The following is a 23,454-nucleotide window of genomic DNA, read 5'->3' on the forward strand; positions in this document are numbered from 1 at the left end:
GAATAGCTCCAGAAAACAGCTGGTGGACTGGTAATATGCAACAAAAATGGACTACCTGTGCCACTGCATTGCAGGACAGACACCAGGAAAGTGCTAGGAAATAATACATTGAGAGCAATTTTGATCACTGCAGAGAAGATATTTTCTGCCACAGATCCTGTTATGAGGAAGATGTATGATACAACCAATCCATGCAAGTCCTAGAGTCTGGGGGACTCAGTTGATACTTAGGGTGGGGCAAGAAGGTTGGTAAGTTCATAAGGCAGTTCTCTCACATCAAATAAGGAGACTCAGTTGAGCGAGATACAGCTGCATGTGCCGAGCAAGGGACCCAAAAGACACATTTCCATATAAAATGGCAATGAGACTGAATTAAATTGTTCAATGAAAAGACATAGGCGCTTAAGGGGTGTTTAAGATCACACCTCTCATGGCTTCACGAACAGAACTCCACAATATAGGAAGGTCCTATTGCTTCGACAATCTAGGCCGGCACTGAACATGGTGGGATTATGAACCCCTGTCCACCCGGATAGGATTTATCTCCTCTCCTGGAACCCAAAAAGCCAATAAAGAACTCCTGTGGTCCAACCCTACCTACAGGACACCGTAATGACCAATCAGCAAATGGGAAAACACACTCAACAGCTGCAGTATTGATAGCACATCCTCAATGCTGCCAACATGAATCTGACAGCTCCTTGGGTGTAACATGCCAAACTTGGCCACAGCAAGATCCTCACATGTTTTTTTTGTGCTACCTACAGGGCCAGACTGGTCAGTTTGCAGATACAAACCACCGTAACAATGAAGAAGACAGGGAGGCCAAGAGAGTGGGAACCTGAAGAAAACTAACTAATTAGTGCCATCCACTTCTGAAACGATGCATCCAAAACTATCTTGGTCAGAGGAGGCAAGAGTTTTGAACGTTGAAATGCTACAGAAATCAGTTTGAATATATACCCTATGTGATGGGTGATGAAGGGCTTACAAATGCCTGAGCTGCGTTCTGGAATGCCTACCTTTTTGTTGTGCTGAACTCTGACTGGCTCTTGAGAGAATGAGACCTGTGAGAAACAGCTGCAAAATGTGAGTAAAGGACGTGAGTGAAGCTGTGAATTCAAAACTCACCTTTTCTTATTCCTAAAACCAACAGGCTGATTCAAATCTGATGCCAATCTTTGAGGACAGTCTCTGGCTGTACTGAAGATCTTCACAATACACCTACCTGCATTGCTCAAACAGGGCGACAGGGTCTGTGACTTTTTAAATGGCCAACCGCCCATAAAAAATTGCCCAGCTAATGTTATGGATGCCAAATTGACAATATGATGATGCCAGCCACCATGCAGCCTAAAGTAATCTGAATCAATCCATTGCATAAAGTATATCCAAGGTATGAAATCAAATATGTAAGCTCTTCCCTGCAGTTCCACTCAGTACTTCAAACCCACTGTACAAATCTGGGCCCACTGCTTTAAGTGTTCCAGTTCTTACCTTGAGAAGCAGCTGATACTTTGTTATCCTCTGAATTGGTTTGATAAGAAAGTCACTGATGGTTAGTCTCTGGTTTATTTCTTGTTTCAAATCCTGGAAAAGAGAAGCACCGACAACAATGAATCAATGTGCAAGGATAGTAAGAACCACAGGCTCTTAGTATGCATCTGGCAACTTGGTAGCTCAAACAGAGGAAACAGTGAAACATCACAGGAAATACATTTGTTCATGGTAGAGAATTAGTGAATTAAAAATAATTAAAATGCGTATGTTCAGATTCCAGGCAGAAGCACAGCTTCTCTTAAAGATAGTTTGTATTCATGTAAGGCCCATAGTAAAATACAGAGAAGTGCATGTCATGTGATCTAATGTACGAGACTGGCAGTACACAGTTGCAGCATTATGTTCATAGACTGATTTTGGTATGATTAACATTACTTCTTGCTTACCCCTTATTACAGAACACCACCTGGTGCACAGGGGCAGGATATAAGCATCATTTCGGAACAGTGCTGTTCTCCTCCTGACCTCCCAGGCATGAAAGGACAGGCTGCTTGGTTATATGAACTTAGTTTTAAGGGGGACACTCATCTTTTATAGTCCTGTCAGATAATGTATTGTATTTATGAGCACACAACTATGAATTACAAACTGACCATTTCATCCAAACTGCATGCCATTTAATCAAGCAAGAGGGACAATCCTCATTATGAATCAACTTACTATAGTAAAGATACTTCATGTAGAAAGAAACCTTGAAGTCCTAGTCTGAGCCCTTTATAGATACTCTACGCTATCCTGCAAAAGTCAATCCTCTCTGCCCCTCTCAATTACACAATGGGTGAGTAGGACTAAAAGGGGGGTTAGGTTCTTATCAGCTGGTCAGGCAGAGGCAATCATCATAGAAGGGAAATAACCATCACCATCCTTGACAATGCAGCTCTCTTCACTATGGCTATTCAGGTGGCATTAGCATGGCAGGGAGGCGACTTCACCATGGATCAATAGCTGACATTATAATGGCTGAATAAATTACCTTCTCCCAGGTGACTACCATTGTTGGAAAGGAACTTTCATCATAATATGGAATGTAGGCTCACCATAGCTTGGCAGACAACACTGCGTGGCAGAGCAAGTGCTATCACCATGTTTGGACAGATGGCCTAACTACAGTGGTGTGAGCAAGACATCATGGCTAATCCATTTTACTACCAGGGACAAGTATTAATACAATGTTCAACCCAACTCTTATGCAGCTTTAGAAAAAAGATGGTTCTACACTCCACCCAGATATGACTTACACTTACTGACTAGCTAAACAAACCTACTAGGTTTATTTAGATATTCTATTTTCTGATAAGAAACACTTAAAAAGGAATTATCTTTGCAAGGCAAATGCTCCTTTGTGCAGATATATATATATATATATTCAGTGAAAAAAAACAAAGGTTACAGGGGCGTTATTGATAGGTTCTGAATTTACTCGTACAAAACCACAGTAATTCAGTACAGTTAGAGTTCTTTCAAGTAACTATAAACTCGCGCCCTTAGGTAACGATAGCTTGCGCTCTTGTCATGCACAGTTTTCTTATCAATAATGTTATTGCAAACATTGCAGTGATATCAAAGATGCCATACAAGTTCTCATCAATGACATAATATGTGGAGTAATTAGCTGTGCATGGCAAAGGCGCAAGTTAGAGTTACCTTAGGGTGCTAGTTATAGCTACTTGAAAGAACTCCAACTATAACTGCTGAATATCTATGGTTTTGTACGAGTAAATTCAGAACCTAACTATAAAGTCTGTGTAACATTAGTTTTTTTCAGTGAATTTCTATGTTTTTTTTAAATGTAAAGTAATGAAAATGTCACTTACCCAGTGTACATCTGTTCGTGGCATTAGTCGCTGCAGATTCACATGTGTGGCACAGTCCGCTGCCTGGTGTTGGGCTCGGAGTATTACAAGTTGTTTTTCTTCGAAGAAGTCTTTTTGGTCACGGGACCGAAGGACTCCTCCCTCCTCGGTTCCATTGCGCATGGGCGTCGACTCCATCTTAGATTGTTTTCCCCGCAGAGGGTGAGGATGGAGTTGTTTGGTATAAATAGTGCCCATGCAATGGAGTGAATATGTATGTACGTTAAGAGTTTCTAATAATTATTTACAAATGTTCAGATGTTTAAGATTTATGATCTACTTCTAAACGGCTACAGGCTTCCCGGGGAGGTGGGAGGGTACATGTGAATCTGCAGCGACTAATGCCACGAACAGATGTACACTGGGTAAGTGACATTTTCAGTTCGATGGCATATGTTGCTGCAGATACACATGTGTGGCATAGATTATAAAGCAGTTACCTCCCCTAAAAGCGGTGGTTTAGCCTGTAGGAGTTGAAGTAGTTTGGAATAATGTTCTTAGTACAGCTTGGCCCACTGTAGCTTGTTGTGCATTTAGTACGTCTACACAGTAGTGTTTAGTAAACGTGTGAGGCGTAGACCAGGTTGCAGCCTTACATATTTCGCTCATAGGAATGTTTCCTAGAAAGGCCATTGTAGCACCTTTCTTTCTGGTTGAGTGTGCCTTTGGTGTAATAGGCAATTCTCTTTTGGCTTTAAGATAGCATGTTTGAATGCATCTGACTATCCATCTAGCAATGCCTTGTTTAGAGATTGGATTTCCTATGTGTGGTTTTTGAAAAGCTATGAACAGTTGTTTTGTTTTCCTGATTAGCTTTGTTCTGTCAATGTAATACATTAGTGCTCTTTTGATGTCTAATGTATGTAGTGCCCTTTCAGCCACAGAATTTGGTTGTGGGAAGAACACTGGCAATTCTACTGTTTGATTTAAATGGAATGGTGAGATTACTTTTGGCAGAAATTTTGGATTTGTTCTTAGAACTATTTTATTGTTGTGTATTTGAATAAATGGTTCTTGTATGGTAAATGCCTGTATTTCACTTACTCTTCTGAGGGATGTGATTGCAATGAGAAATGCGACCTTCCAGGTTAGATATTGCATTTCACAGGAATGCATGGGTTCGAAAGGTGGACCCATGAGTCTTGTTAAGACGATGTTAAGATTCCATGAAGGAACTGGTGGTGTTCTTGGTGGTATAATTCTTTTTAGCCCTTCCATGAATGCTTTAATAACTGGTATTCTAAATTGAGACGATAAATGAGTAGTTTGTAGGTAAGCAGATATTGCTGCGAGGTGTATTTTTATAGATGAAAAAGCGAGATTTGCTTTTTGCAAATGTAGTAAGTATCCTACTATGTCTTTAGTAGAGGCATGTAATGGTTGTATTTGATTGGAATGGCAGTAGTAAACAAATCTTTTCCACTTAGATGCATAGCAGTGTCTAGTGGAAGGTTTTCTAGCTTGTTTTATGACCTCCATGCATTCTTGTGTGAGGTCTAAGTGTCCGAATTCTAGGATTTCAGGAGCCAAATTGCCAGATTCAATGATGCTGGGTTTGGATGCCTGATCTGTTGTTTGTGTTGTGTTAACAGATCTGGCCTGTTGGGTAGTTTGACATGCGGTACTAGTGAAAGGTCTAGTAGAGTTGTATACCAAGGTTGTCTTGCCCATGTGGGTGCTATCAGTATGAGTTTGAGTTGGTTTTGACTCAACTTGTTTACTAGATATGGAAGGAGAGGGAGAGGGGGAAAAGCCTACGCAAATATCCCTGACCAACTCATCCATAGAGCATTGCCTTGTGATTCGCGGTGTGGGTACCTGGATGCGAAGTTTTGGCATTTTGAGTTTTCTTTTGTTGCGAACAAATCTATCTGGGGTGTTCCCCAAATTTGAAAGTACTTGTTCAGAACTTGGGGGTGAATTTCCCATTCGTGGACTTGTTGGTGGTCTCGCGAAAGGTTGTCTGCTAGTTGGTTTTGTATTCCTGGAATAAATTGTGCTATTAGGCGAATGTTGTTGTGAATCGCCCACTGCCAAATTCTTTGTGTTAGGAGGCACAATTGTGTTGAGTGTGTTCCTCCTTGTTTGTTTAAATAATACATTGTTGTCATGTTGTCTGTTTTGACAAGAATGTATTTGTGTGTTATTATGGGTTGGAAGGCTTTTAACGCTAGAAATACTGCTAGCAGTTCTAGGTAATTGATATGAAATTTTGTTTCGTGTATATCCCATTGTCCTTGAATGCTGTGGTGATTGAGGTGTGCTCCCCACCCTGTCATGGAAGCATCTGTTGTTATAACGTATTGAGGCACTGGGTCCTGAAATGTCCGCCCTTTGTTTAAATTTTTGCTGTTCCACCATAGAAGCGAGAGGTATGTTTGGCGGTCTACCAACACCAGATTTTGAAGTTGACCCTGTGCCTGTGACCATTGTGATGCTAGACACTGTTGTAAGGGTCGCATGTGTAGTCTTGCGTTTGGGACAATGGCTATGCATGATGACATCATGCCTAGAAGTTTTAGCACATGTTTTGCTTGTATCTTTTGGTTTGGAAACATAGCACTTATTACCTTGTGGAATGCCTGCACTCTTTGTGGACTTGGAGTGGCAATTCCTTTTGATGTGTTGATGGTTGCTCCTAGATATTGTTGTGTTTGACACGGTTCTAGGTGTGATTTTGTATAGTTGATGGAAAACCCCAGTTTGTGAAGGGTTTGTATGACAAATGTGGTGTCGTTTGCGCATTTTTTTACTGTGTTGGTCTTGATTAGCCAATCGTCTAGGTAAGGGAACACATGTATCTGTTGTCTCCTGATGTGTGCTGCTACTACTGCTAGACATTTTGTGAACACTCTTGGTGCAGTTGTTATTCCGAATGGCAACACCTTGAATTGGTAATGTATTCCTTTGAATACGAACCGTAGGTACTTTCTGTGAGAAGGGTGTATTGGTATATGAAAGTACGCATCCTTTAGGTCTAATGTGGTCATGTAATCTTGCTGTTTGAGCAGTGGAATGATGTCTTGTAGTGTGACCATGTGAAAATGGTCCGATATGATGTAGGTATTTAGTGTCCTGAGATCTAATATTGGTCTTAATGTTTTGTCTTTTTTTGGAATTAGAAAGTACAGTGAGTAAACTCCTGTGTTTTTTGTTGTACTGGTACTAACTCTATTGCATCCTTTTGCAGTAGTGCTTGAACTTCTAGTCCTAAAAGTTCTAAATGTTGTGGTGACATTTTGCGTGTTTTGGGGGGGATGTTTGGTGGGAAGTTGTGGAATTCTATGCAATAGCCATGTTGGATTATTGCTAATACCCAATTGTCTGTTGTAATCTGTTGCCAAGATTGGTAGAATTGGCTTAGTCTTCCCCCCACTGGTGTTGAGTGAAGGGGTTGCGTGACTTGAAAGTCACTGTTTAGGTGGAGGTGTTTTTGGAGTCTGGAATCTTCCCCTACTCCTTGGGAATTGACCCCCCCGATATCCCCTGAAACCTCCCCTTTGGAAGGAACCCTGATATGGTGTGGTTCTTGTTTGTTGGCTGGTGGTGTCTGTGGGTTGGCCACGAAACCCCCCTCTAAATGGAGTTTTTCTGAAAGAGCCTCTGCTCTGCGGGGAGTAGAGTGCGCCCATGGCCTTGGCCGTGTCTGTGTCCTTTTTAAGTTTTTCAATGGCTGTATCCACTTCAGAGCCAAAAAGTTGTTTCTCGTTGAAGGGCATATTAAGGACAGCCTGCTGGATTTCAGGTTTGAAGCCTGAAGTGCGTAGCCAAGCGTGTCTCCTTATGGTGACAGCAGTGTTGACTGTTCTTGCTGCAGTATCGGCTGCGTCTAGTGAAGAGCGGATTTGATTGTTTGAGATCGTTTGTCCCTCTTCCACTATTTGCTGCGCCCTTTTTTGGTATTCCTGGGGAAGATGGTCTACGAGAAGTTGCATCTCGTCCCAGTGTGCTCGGTCATATCTGGCCAGCAGCGCTTGTGAATTTGCGATGCGCCACTGGTTGGCTGCCTGTGATGCTACTCTTTTCCCTGCCGCATCAAATTTTCGGCTTTCTTTGTCCGGAGGTGGGGCGTCGCCAGATGTATGTGAATTTGCTCTCTTGCGAGCTGCCCCTACTACCACGGAGTCAGGTGGTAACTGCGAAGTAATAAACACTGGGTCTGTGGGTGGTGGTTTGTATTTCTTATCCACCCTTGGGGTGATGGCTCTTGATTTTACGGGCTCTTCAAAAATTTGTTTTGCGTGCTGTAACATCCCTGGTAGCATTGGGAGACATTGATATTGGCTGTGTGTAGCCGAGAGGGTGTTAAATAAAAAATCATCCTCTATAGCATGGGTACTCACAAACTTTTTCTCGGGGGCCAAAATTTTAGTATGGTTTGCGGCCGAGGGCCGCACTGAAGTGACAGCAGGGGGCGGGGCTTAGAGGGGGAACAACCACACCACCCCCTTTTTCAAAACAATGCCCCTACCCCAGTAACACACACAGCGCGCACACATACAGCGCCATCTGCTCTCACCCCTACCCCAGTAACACACACAGCGCGCACACATACAGCGCCATCTGCTCTCACCCCTACCCCAGTAACACACACAGCGCCATCTGCACACAGCGCCATCTGCTCTCACCCCTACCCCAGTAACACACACTGCGCCATCTGCACACAGCGCCATCTGCTCCCACCCCTACCCCAGTAACACACACAGCGCCATCTGCTCTCACCCCTACCCCAGTAACACACACAGCGCCATCTGCTCTCACCCCTACCCCAGTAACACACACAGCGCCATCTGCTCTCACCCCTACCCCAGTAACACACACTGCGCCATCTGCACACAGCGCCATCTGCTCTCACCCCTACCCCAGTAACACACACTGTGCCATCTGCACACAGCGCCATCTGCTCCCACCCCTACCCCAGTAACACACACAGCGCCATCTGCTCTCACCCCTACCCCAGTAACACACACAGCGCCATCTGCTCTCACCCCTACCCCAGTAACACACACAGCGCCATCTGCACACAGTGCCATCTGCTCTCACCCCACCCCAGTAACACACACACACACAGCGCACACACACAGCGCCATCTGCTCTCAACCCTACCCCAGTAACACACACAGCGCGCACACACACAGCGCCATCTGCTCTCACCCCTACCCCAGTAACACACACACACAGCGCACACACACAGCGCAATCTGCTCTCACGCCTACCCCAGTAACACACACTACATTAAAAACAAATAAATAAATAACCAAAGAGCCTTACCTGACTCAAAGCACTGTAAAGATGCCACAAATGTGGAACAGCAGGCAGGCAGGCGGGCAGCAGACGTGGAGCCGGTGACAGGAAGCAGACGACCAAAGCCCCATAAAAGTTAGCTGCAAGCGCTGACTTTTATGGGGCTTTGGCTTCCAGGATCGTCAGGGCAACGCCATAAACAATGGCCGCCGTATGTAAACATAGAGGAGGGCCGCGGGAGCATGCTCCCGCGGCCCTCTTCTATGTTTACATACTGCTGCCATTATGATGTGGCGTTTGGTGTGCGTCTCGCGGGCCGCCAAGCTAGGTCCGTGGGGCCGCTGGCGGCCCGCGGGCCGTACTTTGAGTACCGTTGCTCTATAGGATCGGAATGCAGTTGGACATTGTGGAATTCTGCTGCCCTAGCCACCAGTTGCGAGTATGAGGTACTGTCCTCTGGCGGTGACGGCTTTGTGGGGTATGACTCGGGATCATTGTCCGGCACTGGGGTGTCATACAGGTCCCAAGCGTCTTGATCCTGATCGTCATGACTTATGGTAGTTTGCGCTGGTGAGTGCATTTGTGGCGGTGTTTGTGCCGGCGATGCCTGTGGTGGAGAGGGCGGAGGCGTGACTTTTTTAACCACTTTGACTTGTGGTTGTGCGTCATCCTTTGGAAGTTCGATCCTTCTTTTCCTCATGATTGGGGGAAGGGTTGATATCTTCCCTGTGTCGTGCTGGATGTACAGTCTCTTTTGTGTGTAGTCCGATTCTACACTTTGGAGCTCTTGTCCAAATCTGTGCATTTGGCCACTTATTCCTTGTTCCTCTGAGTAGGATGAAGGTGTGGTATTTTTCGGCGCCGAGAGAGAATCTTTTTTCGGTTTCGGCACCGACAGAATTTTTGTTCCTTTCGGCATGGATTCTCGGTGCCGATGTTTTTCGGTGCCGGTATCTTGTTTTTGTCTCTCGGAGCCGCTTTCTCGGCTCCGAGGTTGCTCCATGGCGGTCCCTCTACCGGAGTCGGGTGTCTTCGCTATGGGCGTGCCCTTTTTCGGCTCCTTCGACGGGTCGCCTGTTTTATGGGTCGAGCCATGGCCTGTTGGCAGTGGCGTCCCCTGGGCTTTCGGTTTGTCGATGGATTTACTTTTCGACGTCTTACTCACAGTTTGTTGCTGTTGTTCGACGTCGGAGTCTCCGGATTCTGATTCCGGAACCGAGAATGTTTCCTCTTCCTCGTCGAAACGTTGTTTTGTCGACGTGGACGCCATTTGTTGACGCCTGGCTCTTCGGTCCCGGAGTGTTTTTCTGGACCGGAAGGCTCGACAGGCTTCACAGGTATCCTCCTTGTGCTCGGGGGACAAGCACAAGTTACAGACCAAGTGCTGATCTGTATAAGGATACTTACTGTGACATTTTGGGCAGAAACGAAACGGGGTCCGTTCCATCGGCTTCGATGTCGCACGCGGTCGGGCCGACCAGGCCCCGGTGGGGGATCGAAACTACCCCAAAGTCTTCCGATGATCGGTGTCGATGTACCTAACTATCCTGATACCGAACGGAACAATACCGACGCTTTCTTCAGAGATTCTGACTAACTTTCCGAACCGAAACACGGAGCGAAAAGGAATACGTCCGAACCCGACAGCGGAAAAAAACAATCTAAGATGGAGTCGACGCCCATGCGCAATGGAGCCGAGGAGGGAGGAGTCCTTCGGTCCCGTGACCAAAAAGACTTCTTCGAAGAAAAACAACTTGTAATACTCCGAGCCCAACACCAGGCAGCGGACTGTGCCACACATGTGTATCTGCAGCAACATATGCCATCGAACTTTTAATTACTATACATTATCCCAACCACTGCCGCTCTCGGCCCTAGCTTGACGGATCACCCCAAAACATTCCGTGCACAACAAGAATCACCAGACCTTTCTCTTTGGAAAATTTCGTGAAGATTAGTCAAACAGTGCCAAAGATATAGACAAATCAAAAAACGCTTTTTCTATGGAAACAGGGTCCTAGTGCCAGTAGGTAATATTATTACATATATATATATATATATATATATATATATACACACACACACACACACTGAAAAAAATAGTGATGTGATAGTTACTTTAAAATGTAGGCCAAAATTTAACCTTTTAAGCTCCAAAACACAGTGAAATTCACCAGTTATAGTTAAATTAAGTACCTATTACTTGCACACCTATCATATCAAGTATAACCAGTGATGTTATCAATGAAATCCTAGAACATGTGATGAACAATGTAATTTATGAGGTCATATGTGAGGTCACAGGGGGTCAATGACAGCATCCTGATGTTTGTTTTCTTTGACTTTTTGGAGGGGAGGTGGGGTTGGTTACCATTTGGGATAAGACATAAAATACCCTTTATGCCTAGAGGAAATGCATGCCCTACGTACTGGGCGTTCTGATAACGTTTTTATTGCAGTACGGCTGCAGTCTACTGCTTGTCTTAAGACCAGAGTTCAACAACCTTTTCTATAATAAGAGCTACTTATGTTCAATGGAAATAATACCACGTTCCTAATATTACTGTCATAATATTGACCGAGCCGGACAAGATTACATTTAAGGCCACTCTATGAAAGATTAACAACAATGATCATCTTAGTGCATCAGGCAGGGTTGCCAGCAATGTCAAAAAGGTTTTATCAATTTGGAATGCCACTACAGGGTTAATGCATGACAGCTATACTTGCAATGCCCTAGGCAACAGGGTAATAAGTAATGTAATGAGCCTCCCAAACACCTCCTTATTTATCACTCACATATCCGCATTAAATAGATTTTGGAAATTCATCAATTTTGTTTCAAATATCAGCTAAGCAGGAGTCCTGAAAATACACTTATTTGTGTCTCGGCTACACTTACATTTTGGGATACATGTGTTATATCAACCAAGCAAAAGCCTTTAATGTAGATGGTCGGGCTACACAATGGTGAGCTACTAACAGGTGGGGGAGAGATACCACTAACTCACCAGCTACTCTTTGGAGATGCCGGTCTTAGACCATGGAACTCCCCAGGGACTCGTGATCTCTTGATACCTACCATATCCTGGTGCCCCGTATTAATTATTTAACCTTACCTCAAAATATGTATCATATTCAGCAACTATGTATTCTGAGCGGGGCTTGTTTTGGCAATACACCACATACATGTGCAACCGCCTCTCCTGAAATAACAGAAGACAAAGCATAGTGTTAGAGATGAGAACAAATTAATCACTGCGAATGAAAATGGATTTTGTGTCTGAAATGTCAGGAAACTTGTTCTAAAATTGTCTATGTATACTTAGCACAAATCGTGTGTAAGTAATTATGTTCCAAGAATTCTGCATGCAAGCTGTGAAAAGACTGACAGGAGGCAGGTTACTTTCATGGCATTATGAATGCGAGGTGGCCAAAGATTTGTTACACATGCAGTTTTCAAATGTAGGTGTAATATTTAATTTTATGTCCGTACAGGCGGTGTTCAGGACATCGACCTTACGTGGCTAAAACCGTATTGAAATCAAGACACTTCATAAACACAAAAGAGGTCTGCTGTTTTTTGTGACTCCGGTTCTGAAATGCTTGTTGAGTGAACCACAGTTAACTTTCCCGGGGGTGACTGACTCTTATATATTGTCCGCTAAGCTTCTAATGTTTGAAGTTGTTAAAAAGAACAGCCACACTAGATATGCCAGTCATCATGTAAAGCACAAAGTACAAATGTGTTGACCTGGTAGAAAGAGTTGGCCTAAGTCTAAGATTCTGAACTTGGCACAATGACACCTGGGTTCTCATCAAGGCTTTGGCCACATGCTTGCCCAACAACTGAGTGGTTCCTGGCGTCAAACCGTGGAAATGTGCAAGGTAAAGGTGTTCAGAATGCTACTATGTGTAACAAAGTAGCAATGTACTGTCCAGTATGCCAATTCTCTCAGTAATTGTTTGGCTGATAACCTATAGAACCACCATCTTCCTATTCACATCACTACTGGTACACACGGTTACTGCATAAATATTTACAAAAAAATATACATGAGGCTGTTTAACCTTAACAACAAAATGTGAAAAAACTGACTTAACTGGCTATATGAAGAAAATGTTAGAGCTCGAGAATTCTGAAACGGTGTCTAGCAATATACTGCACTCACACAGCCAGATAACCTTTAAAAAAAGAATTGTGAACAAAGAACATACTATTTGAAAGAGAAGTGTTTCTGAGTCTGTTGGAAAGTGTGCAACAATAATATTCAAAATATTGTTCCCTGTTTAGTAAGCACCATGAAAACAGCCTACTATGGCATTGTACAGGCTGTGGGCTGATGAAGACCCGTAGTAGCACTCTGTATCTAGAATGATGAAGTTTGTAGCACAGAAAAGTAAAAGTGAAGTAAAAACTTACGTGTTTGATGAAAAGTTGTGCTAAGCGCTCTGGTTCCTGGAGGCATTTTTCAAGTTCAGCCATAAAAAAACTAAAGGTGAAAAAAAGGAGGTGATTATGTTAAACAGAACTTTAAGTGAGCATACCTGTAGGTAAGGCATGTAGCAAATGACAACCTAAGTGTACCAGAACTTCCCTAATGGCAGAAAGGCAAAGAACAACAGACATCTGCAAGGACATCGCAAAACCACGGATTCCTAGACTGCATAGCGAGAGCTACTCATTTCATTAAAACTTGTGGGTGAAGAATCTTGTATGGTTATTAGCAATACAGGATACAAAGCAATATTTGCTACACCTAGTAACTTTTGTTTGGCAAAGAAGCATAGGTCAGGCATGAGGAAGCTTTGCCATGTAATGACTTCTGCAACACACTTTCTCAGGGTGTCATAAGTGGTTTACGACTGCAATCAGGGTTCTTCTCAGGCAAGAGGTGAGTGGCAGAGAAAATTGAGAAAACTGCACCAAAACAGAACGGGCCTCCCTTTTATGCACAAGAGTACCACATTCCAATAATGGAAGTTCTTTTCTTTAAGGCTTCTTCTGTTAATCTTGGAAAGTCTCACTGAGTTTTGGAATAGGAAGACCATGTTATGCCTAGGAGAGCAGAGAGCTGGACATGAGTACCCCCCTGCGTGTTTTAATCCCATCCTATGTTTTTTCCAGAGTGGTGAAGATCCCTGCTATGTCTGTCATAGCGAGGATATGTGTGGTCCTTGTTTCCCTTATTTCTTCTTCAGCATGGCGCAGCAAGCACCCTTCTTTGCTATCCTAGTTCTATTTGCCAATTGCCTCCCACTCAGGGGAGCCCCATCCAACCTTAATCCTGTAAATATCTGTGGGATATGAGGGTGGCACAGACCATTCACCATATCCTGCAGGTAGACCACAATATTATGAGCTACACCACTAATGTAGAGCCTTAATGGAACTGCCTTGACCAGGATGCTTCTTAATGTTCATAACTTGCAAGGTCCCCTTGGAGTGGGTGCAGGCAAAATTCAAGTGTAAAGCAGGAGGCAATCAGTGTAGGAAAGTACCCTCTTTTTGGCATGGTTTTCCCAAGTTTTGCCTGGTATCAGTGTGCTTAGACTGTTTTCACTGGGATCCTGCCGACCACGACCCCAGTGATTGTGCTCTCTCCCTCTAAATGTGGTTGCGTAAGACCTTTGTGCACCCCACAACTGGCATACTGGTGCCCCTCTATAAGTCCCTAGTATATGGTACTTCGGTATCCAGGGCATTAGGGCACCAGGGGTTCCCAATGGGCTGCAGCATGCATTGTGTCACCCATGGGAGCCCATGCAAAATGTGTCTGCAGGCCTGCCTTTGCAGCTTGCGTAAAAAGGTGCATGCACCATTTCACCACAGGTCACTGCACCAGGTCACTATAAGTCATCCCTATGGTAGGTCCTCTTTGACCAGACGGTCGGGTGCATGTCCCTGTGGTGAGGGCACCCCTGCAGAAGCAGGGGGTGCCCCTGCGAACTCCAGTTCCATTGCACAGGACTTTGTACGTTTGGGGAAGCCATTTTACCCGTGTACTGTACACAAGTAACTAATGGTAACTCAGAACCTGGGCATGTTTGGTATCAAACATGTTAGAATTGTACCCTAATACGGTTGCCAGTATCGACTGTATGATTCCATGCGCCGGTTTGCTTTAAAGAGCACATTTGGTGCCCTCCTTGCACAAACCGGTTTGCACCAGTCCAGGGACCCCCAGTCGCTGCTCTGGTGCGAAACTGGACAAAGGAAAGGGGAGTGACCATTCCCCTGTCCATCACCACCCGAGGGGTGGTGCCCAGAGCTCCTCTGGGTAGCCACTCGATTCTGCCATCTTGAAACCAAAATGTGCAGAGTCCCCTAGGAGCATTGGAGTGGCCAGGTCAGGCAGGAGATGTCACATACCCTTCCCGATAGGTGGCCACCATGGTAGGTGCCCAATCCCCCTTTTAGGGCTAATTAGGTACTCCCTTGCAGGTAGGTCCCCAGATTCAACGTGAGAGACTCCACCAGGACTCCTTTGCATCATTTACTCAGACTTCTAGCCACTGGAACCGCAACTTGACTCTTCAGGAACCGACAAGGCAGCAACTCTGGTGCCGACTTTGCTTTGCAACATTTTTACGGTTCCATCCAGCAACTTCAACATTTCCTGGTCTCTGCATCCTCTGGAGTCGGCGAGACTTCAGCCTGCACCAAGAAGCAAAAAGTAATCTCCCATGGAATAAAGGAGTCACTCCCCTGCATCTGCAGGCACATACATCAACGACGTCTGGCTGCGTGGGTCTGCTCTCCTCTGGAGCTGCGTGGATCCTGCATCACAGGTGGTGGTCTAGAGTGGTCCCCTTGGTCCTCTCTGCCAGCTGTCCAACTGGGAGATGGTAAATCCTTGCAGGACAGTACCTCTGTGCACCACGACTCCTGCAGCTACCAAGGCTTGCTGTCTCCTGCTCCAGGGGATCTTCAGGCTCTGAGTAGCCCCCCCCCCCCCCCAACACCCCCCCCCAGCACTTCTTTCTGCCAAGCACAGTCTCCTCTCTGCTGCTCCAGCGACGTGGGACACCTCTTCAGTTGTGTTGACTGGTCCTCATTGTGAAATACTGTGTCTGCTGCCAGTGGGATGCCTGTGGGGGCTGCAACTGTTTCTGCTGGCTCTCCTGACTGCTGAGGGTCACCACGGATTCCCCTCCAAGGGTTGAATCCCCTGGGACTTGCTGGTCCTCTTCAGCCTTGCAACTCTTCTTTTGCTCCTCTTGCATTTGCCAAGGCTTGTTGGTGGTTCTCCTCCACCATTGACCTTCTGCAACCCGATGACTGAAGTGAAACACCATCTTCACTGCTCCAAGGACTCCTCTTCAGTTCCTGGGCTTCACAACTGGTCTTCTTCCACAGTCAACCTGGTTCTTCATCCACAGAAGGGTGGGTGGTAGCTCCTGCCCCCACTGGAAACTCCATCATGGATTGGACTCTGTAGCCTTCTTTTGCAGGTCCTCTTCTTTCAGAATCTACTGTTGGCTTCTTCTAGACTGGTCCTGTTCTCACACAATCCCTTTTCTAAGTCCTCCTGTTATTCCTTTGAATACCAGGCACTTACCTCTGCTCTCCTGGTCGCTGGGGGTCACTCAGGTACTCCTCTTGGGGTCTCTAGTTCTTCCAGCTCCCCTCTAACAGCTCAATATTCTTGGGTGGGGGACTTCACTTCACATTGCTTGGTATATGGTTTGGCCCTCCTCTAGGGCCCTCACTATTTTCTACGATCATTGCCAATGCTAGTTATTTCTATGCTAATTTCTGATTGCTATTGTGTATATAACTAGTGTGTATTTACCTCCAGATGGGGGGAACTGTCTATAAGTAATCTAGTTTTGTTTCTCTATAATAAAGTACCTTTATTTTTGTAACACTGTGTGGTTCTTTTATGTGTATAAGTGCCTTGTGACTGTAGAGGTTTTGCATATTCTTTGCATGTCTCCTAGATAATTCTTGGATGCTCATCCACAGCTCCCTCTAGACAGCCTTGCCTTCCTAGACACTGACTACACCTCACTAATACGCAATACCTGGACCTAGCTTAAGGCGCCAGCACCATAGGTGTCCACCACACACTAGGCCAGCTTCCTACAGTCAAGACCAAGAGTCAGTCAGAATTGGGAGGCAAAGGAGGCAGAAGGCACGCTAGAGGCTTGCAGGATCTTAGAACTACTGACATTCCCAAAGTCATGGCAATAGCCTGTGGCATCCACAATTAATTTGAAGAACTTGTGATTATATTGCTTATTCAGGGAGCTCATTCACCAAGCAAAGTGGTGAGATAAGCAGAACACATCGAAGGATAGGCATCAATCCATGGAAAGGGAAACATTTCCCTAGGGCAGGTCATGCACAAAGCTTTGTGTTTTAGCAGCTTTTTTGTACAACACATGACATTGCGTCGCAATGATTAATTAGTTCATTTGAATCATCTGTTACTCATCAGTGAATTCTCCGCTGCTGCTGTGTATACAAATATTGACTTGGAGGAATATTTTACAACAATATGTTTTTTAGCGTGTGAAAAGCAGTATCCAAACTCCATCAGCTTTCTGTAACCTAGTTAGCAGTCACTGCTTTCATATGCTTCTAATACTGAAAACATCAGAAATTATTATTTGCGATTGGACTTAATCACAGGATTGCCTTGAGGAGGAGGAGGGAGGATAACATGTCACAGTACCTCTGCGTTTCCAAGGACAGATAATTAGTCTGGGGCATACTAAAATATTTGAGTGTCTGCTCCCTTCCTCGCCTACCACATACTTAGTTTGTTACCTCGATTTTGTACAGGCAATTAATGAAGTAGTCCAGAGTGTTTACTTCCTGTAAAATTGGCATTGTTTGGATGATAGATACCTAGATGTCAATGCCACATAAGAACCACACAGCTCATTTAATGATGACAACCAGGGCACGTTTCCTGTTTTTATTTTGTTTCTATCTCATTGACGCTCTTTACAATTAAAAAGTACTGCTTATTCGGTTATTCCTGACCCTCTTCTGTCCCATTTAGTAACATCTGGTTGCCAAGCCTAGTTCCAAAATTGATTTTGTACTGGTTTCCATCAGTACTATTATAAATAATTTCTTGCCTCTGAATAGAATAAGTGTTAAATATAGTACTATTTATATACTGCACCTGACAAAGTCCCTTGCATGTAATCATGCCTTGTCAAACTGTCAGGTTCTCTAAGTACTCAGTTTTCAAGTCAGATAATGCAGAAATTGAGCTTTCAGAAGAATGTCCCTTAAGAATTACCTATTGCATCTGAACAAAGGGCCTGCGCGGTCTCGGCTGCTAACTTTCTATTGAGTCTGGGAACTCAAAGCTGTGGGACTGGACTGGCTGCCAACAGTATTTTGGGGTAAAATGAAAGTCAGTCAAGCCTTCTGGTTTGGAGGGAAACCAGAAGTGTCTGAAATTGAGCTTTGCCTAATGTGAGTGGAGTGTCTTTCTGCAACATAAAGGATGTTTAATCAACCAATTTTCCACATCCCAGGTTCTCATAGTGCCTAAATTATTTTGCATTAGTACATCTCCTGAACACAGTGATTCTTAAAACAGTGTAGTTTCCTAGAGGATCGGCCTCAAGCTGCCAGCAACTTTCACAAGATTCCATCTCAGCTATCCAGAGAAGGTTTGAAGTTATACTATATAATTGGAGAGCTACATATTATGAAGGCTCACTCCAGATCGAGGATGCTCTCCTTGAAACTGCGCGTCCTCTTCTCATGCCACCTTGAGCAGTAACTGGGTGCAGGATCCAGCATTTCTGCTTTACTCTTGCTACACATCAACACAGTATTCAGTGAAGAGCTCACAGTGGAAATGCAGCCCTTCGAGTGAAAGATCAAAACTAGAGTTAGAGCTATTGGCGTTGTAAATGACAATGTTTTTTATCAATGGGTTTTGGTTTAGCATCAAGTGGATGTATGTGGTGTGGAATTCTGTGGGTTATACTATGCTATGTTGTGTTATACTATGTTGTGTTATGTTGTCCTATGTCGTGTTATGTTATGTCGTTTTATGTTATGGTATGTTGTGTTATGGTATGCTGTGCTATATTGTGTTGCTATGCTATGTTGTGTTATGTTATACTGTTTTACACTGTTATGTTATGCTGTGTTATATTGTGTTGTTATGCTATGTTGTGTTATATTGTTATGTTATGCTTTTATGTTGTGCTATGTTATGCTATGTTGTTTATGTTATGCTATATAGGGCCTGATTCTAACTTTGGAGGACGGTGTTAAACCGTCCCAAAAGTGGCGGATATACCACCTACCGTATTACGAGTTCCATAGGATATAATGGACTCGTAATACGGTAGGTGGTATATCCACCACTTTTGGGACGGTTTAACACCGTCCTCCAAAGTTAGAATCAGGCCCATAGTGTTATGCTATGTTGTTATATTGTGTTATGTTATGCTATGTTGTGTTATGTTATGTGATGCTATGCTATGTTAAGTTAGGCTATGCTATATTGTGTTGTTATGCCAAGTTGTGTTATATTGTGTTATGTTGTGTTATATTGTGTTATGTAATACTATGCCATGTTGTGTTATGGTATGCTGTGTCATGTTATACTATGCTAAGTTGTGTTATGTGATGCTACACAATGTTGTGTTATATTGTGTTATGTTATGCCATGTGTCAGCTAAAGGGACAGAAAACTCAATCCGCCAAGCTAGGATGGAAAAAACACCAGGCAGACAGGCGGCAGGTACAAAATATTCTAAATAATGAAAATGTCACTTACCCAGTGTACATCTGTTCGTGGCATCAGTCGCTGTAGATTCGCATGTTTTGCATAGCTCGCCATCTGGTGTTGGGTCGGAGTGTTACAAGTTGTTTTTCTTCGAAGAAGTCTTTCGAGTCACGGGACCGAGTGACTCCTCCTTTTGTCTCCATTGCGCATGGGCGTTGACTCCATCTTCGATTGTTTTTCCCCGCAGAGGGTGAGGTAGGAGTTGTATTGTAGTAATAGTGCCCATGCAATGGAGTGACTAAGTATGTACCTATTTAAGGTTAAAATAATATATACAAATAGTTGAAGGTACCTTCCGAACTGCTACAGGCTCCCGGGGAGGCGGGTGGGCACATGCGAATCTACAGCGACTGATGCCACGAACAGATGTACACTGGGTAAGTGACATTTTCAGTTCGATGGCATCTGTCGCTGTAGATACGCATGTTTTGCATAGACTAGTAAGCAGTTATCTCCCCAAAGCGGTGGCTCAGCCTGTAGGAGTGGGAGTAGTCTGAAACAATGTTCTTAATACGGCTTGACCTACTGTGGCTTGTTGTGCGGATAACACGTCTACACAGTAGTGCTTGGTGAATGTGTGAGGCGTAGACCATGTGGCTGCCTTACATATTTCTTGCATTGGGATGTTTCCTAGAAAGGCCATGGTAGCACCTTTCTTTCTGGTTGAGTGTGCCCTTGGTGTAATGGGCAGCTGTCGTTTAGCTTTAAGGTAGCAGATTTGGATGCATTTAAGTATCCATCTGGCTATACCTTGTTTTGATATTGGGTTTCCTGCATGAGGTTTTTGGAATGCAATAAATAGCTGTTTAGTTTTCCTGATGCTCTTTGTTCTGTCAATGTAATACATTAATGCTCTTTTGACATCTAAAGTATGTAGTGCCCTCTCAGCTACTGAATCTGTCTGTGGGAAGAACACTGGAAGTTCCACTGTTTGATTTAGATGGAACGGTGAAATAACTTTTGGTAGAAATTTAGGATTAGTCCTTAGGACGACCTTATTTTTGTGTAGTTGTATAAAAGGTTCTTGTATTGTAAACGCCTGAATCTCGCTTACCCTTCTTAGAGAGGTAATGGCGATGAGAAATGCAACCTTCCATGTAAGGAACTGTATTTCGCAGGAGTGCATGGGTTCAAAAGGTGGACCCATAAGTCTAGTTAAGACAACATTTAGGTTCCATGAAGGAACAGGTGGTGTTCTTGGTGGAATAATTCTTTTAAGGCCCTCCATGAATGCTTTAATGACTGGTATCCTATATAGGGAAGTTGAATAGGTAGGCTGCAGGTATGCAGATATTGCTGCAAGGTGTATTTTAATGGAAGAGAAAGCTAGGTTAGATTTTTGTAAGTGAAGCAAGTAACCCACTACATGTTTTGGGGTTGCGTGTAATGGTTGGATTTGATTAATATGGCAGTAGCAAACAAACCTCTTCCATTTACTGGCATAGCAGTGCCTGGTGGATGGCCTTCTGGCTTGCTTTATGACTTCCATACATTCTTGGGTAAGTTGTAAGTGTCCGAATTCTAGGATTTCAGGAGCCAGATTGCTAGATTCAGCGATGCTGGATCTGGGTGTCTGATCGTTTGGTTGTGTTGTGTCAACAGATCCGGCCTGTTGGGCAGTTTGATGTGGGGTACTACTGATAGGTCTAGCAGCGTTGTGTACCAGGGTTGCCTTGCCCAAGTTGGTGCTATTAATATGAGTTTGAGTTTGTTTTGACTGAGTTTGTTTACCAGATAAGGAAGGAGAGGGAGAGGAGGAAAAGCGTAGGCAAATATCCCTGACCAGTTGATCCATAGGGCATTGCCGTGGGACTGCCTGTGTGGGTATCTGGATGCGAAGTTTTGGCATTTTGCGTTCTCTTTAGTCGCAAACAAGTCTATTTGAGGTGTTCCCCAGAGCGTGAAGTAAGTGTTCAGAATTTGGGGGTGAATTTCCCATTCGTGGACCTGTTGGTGATCTCGAGAGAGATTGTCTGCGAGTTGATTCTGAATTCCTGGGATAAATTGTGCTATTAGGCGAATTTGGTTGTGAATTGCCCAACGCCATATCTTTTGTGCCAGCAGACTCAATTGCGTTGAGTGCGTCCCCCCTTGTTTGTTTAGATAATACATTGTTGTCATGTTGTCTGTTTTGACGAGAATGTATTTGTGATCTATTATTGGTTGAAAAGCCTTTAGTGCTTGAAAAACTGCTAGCAGTTCTAGGTGATTTATATGCAGTTTTGTTTGATGTACGTTCCATTGTCCTTGTATGCTGTGTTGATCGAGGTGTGCTCCCCACCCTGTCATGGAAGCATCTGTCGTTATTACGTATTGTGGCACTGGGTCTTGGAAAGGCCGCCCTTTGTTTAAATTTATATTGTTCCACCATAGAAGCGAGAGGTAAGTTTGGCGGTCTATTAACACCAGATCTGTAAGGTGACCCTGTGCTTGTGACCACTGTGATGCTAGGCACTGTTGTAAGGGCCTCATGTGCAGTCTTGCGTTTGGGACAACGGCTATGCATGAAGACATCATGCCTAGGAGTTGTAATAACATCTTTGCTTGTATTTTCTGTGTTGGATACATGCGTTGTATGATGTTGTTGAAATTTTGAATTCTTTGTGGACTTGGAGTGGCTACTCCTATTGTTGTGTTTATTATGGCTCCTAGGTATTGTTGTACCTTGCGCGGCAGAATGTTGGATTTTGCGAAGTTGACTGTGAACCCTAGTTTGTAGAGGGTTTGTATGATTTGATTTGTGTGGTGTGAGCACGTTATTAACGAATGGGTCTTGATTAGCCAGTCGTCTAGATACGGGAATACATGTATTTGCTGCCTTCTGATGTGTGCAGCGACTACTGCTAGACATTTGGTAAAGACTCTTGGTGCGGTTGTTAAACCGAAAGGCAGTACCTTGAATTGGTAGTGTATTCCTTTGAATACAAACCTTAGGTATTTCCTGTGCGATGGATGTATTGGTATATGGAAATACGCGTCTTTGAGGTCTAATGTTGTCATGTAGTTTCAGCAATGTTAACACTTCTTGTAGTGTGACCATGTGAAAGTGGTCTGATTTGATGTATGTGTTTAGTATTCTTAGGTCTAGGATTGGTCTTAGCGTTTTGTCCTTCTTTGGTATTAAGAAGTACAGTGAATAAACTCCTGTGTTTATTTGTGTGTTTGGTACTAACTCGATTGCGTTCTTTTGCAATAGTGCTTGAACTTCTATCTCCAGGAGCTCGGAATTATGTTTTGATAAATTTTGTGCTCTTGGTGGTATGTTTGGAGGGAATTGTAGAAATTCTATGCAATAACCATTTTGGATAATTGCTAGAACCCAAGTGTCTGTAGTGATTTCCTCCCATGCTTTGTAATAATGACCTATTCTTCCCCCCACTGGTGTTGTGTGGAGGGGGTGAGTGACCTGTGAGTCACTGCTTAGTTGTAGGGGTTTTGGGGCTTTGAAATTTTCCCCTATTCCTAGGGAATTGCCCTCCTCTATATTGGCCCCGAAAGCCTCCCCTGTACTGTCCCTGGTAACTGGATGGTGTTGCCTGTGAGGTGCTGGCTTGTGTGGCCTGACCCCGAAACCCCCCTCTAAAGGGTGTTTTGCGGAAGGTGCTGTAATTTCCTCTGCTCTGCGGGGAGTAGAGTGCGCCCATGGCTTTAGCAGTGTCCGTGTCCTTTTTAAGTTTCTCAATCGCCGTGTCCACTTCTGGACCGAACAGTTCTTTTTCGTTGAATGGCATATTGAGAACTGCCTGCTGAATCTCTGGTTTAAACCCAGACGTTCGTAGCCATGCATGCCTTCTGATGGTCACAGATGTATTTATTGTTCTTGCAGCGGTGTCTGCTGCGTCCATGGAGGAGCGTATCTGGTTGTTTGAAATGTTTTGTCCTTCTTCAACCACTTGCTTTGCCCTCTTTTGTAGGTCTTTGGGTAGATGTTCAATGAGATGTTGCATCTCATCCCAATGGGCTCTGTCATAGCGCGCAAGAAGTGCCTGTGAGTTAGCGATGCGCCACTGGTTTGCAGCTTGTGC

At 44.2% G+C, this 23,454-nt stretch overlaps 1 protein-coding gene across 8 annotated transcripts in view; it reads right to left on the bottom strand.

Moving 5' to 3' along the window:
• KALRN (kalirin RhoGEF kinase) overlaps positions 1 to 23,454 on the bottom strand; it is a 1,333,112-nt gene that overhangs the window by 159,987 nt on the left and 1,149,671 nt on the right. For all 8 annotated transcript variants that reach the window (XM_069224644.1, XM_069224642.1, XM_069224641.1 and 5 more), the window contains 3 exons: positions 13,081 to 13,150; positions 11,777 to 11,863; positions 1,498 to 1,590 (listed from right to left, as the gene is read on the bottom strand). In XM_069224644.1, the coding sequence (XP_069080745.1) occupies positions 1,498 to 1,590; positions 11,777 to 11,863; positions 13,081 to 13,150 (250 nt within the window). The remainder of the gene's footprint in view (positions 1 to 1,497; positions 1,591 to 11,776; positions 11,864 to 13,080; positions 13,151 to 23,454) is intronic.

This window comes from Pleurodeles waltl, chromosome 3_1 (assembly GCF_031143425.1).
Source record: "Pleurodeles waltl isolate 20211129_DDA chromosome 3_1, aPleWal1.hap1.20221129, whole genome shotgun sequence".
Classification (NCBI taxonomy): domain Eukaryota; kingdom Metazoa; phylum Chordata; class Amphibia; order Caudata; family Salamandridae; genus Pleurodeles; species Pleurodeles waltl.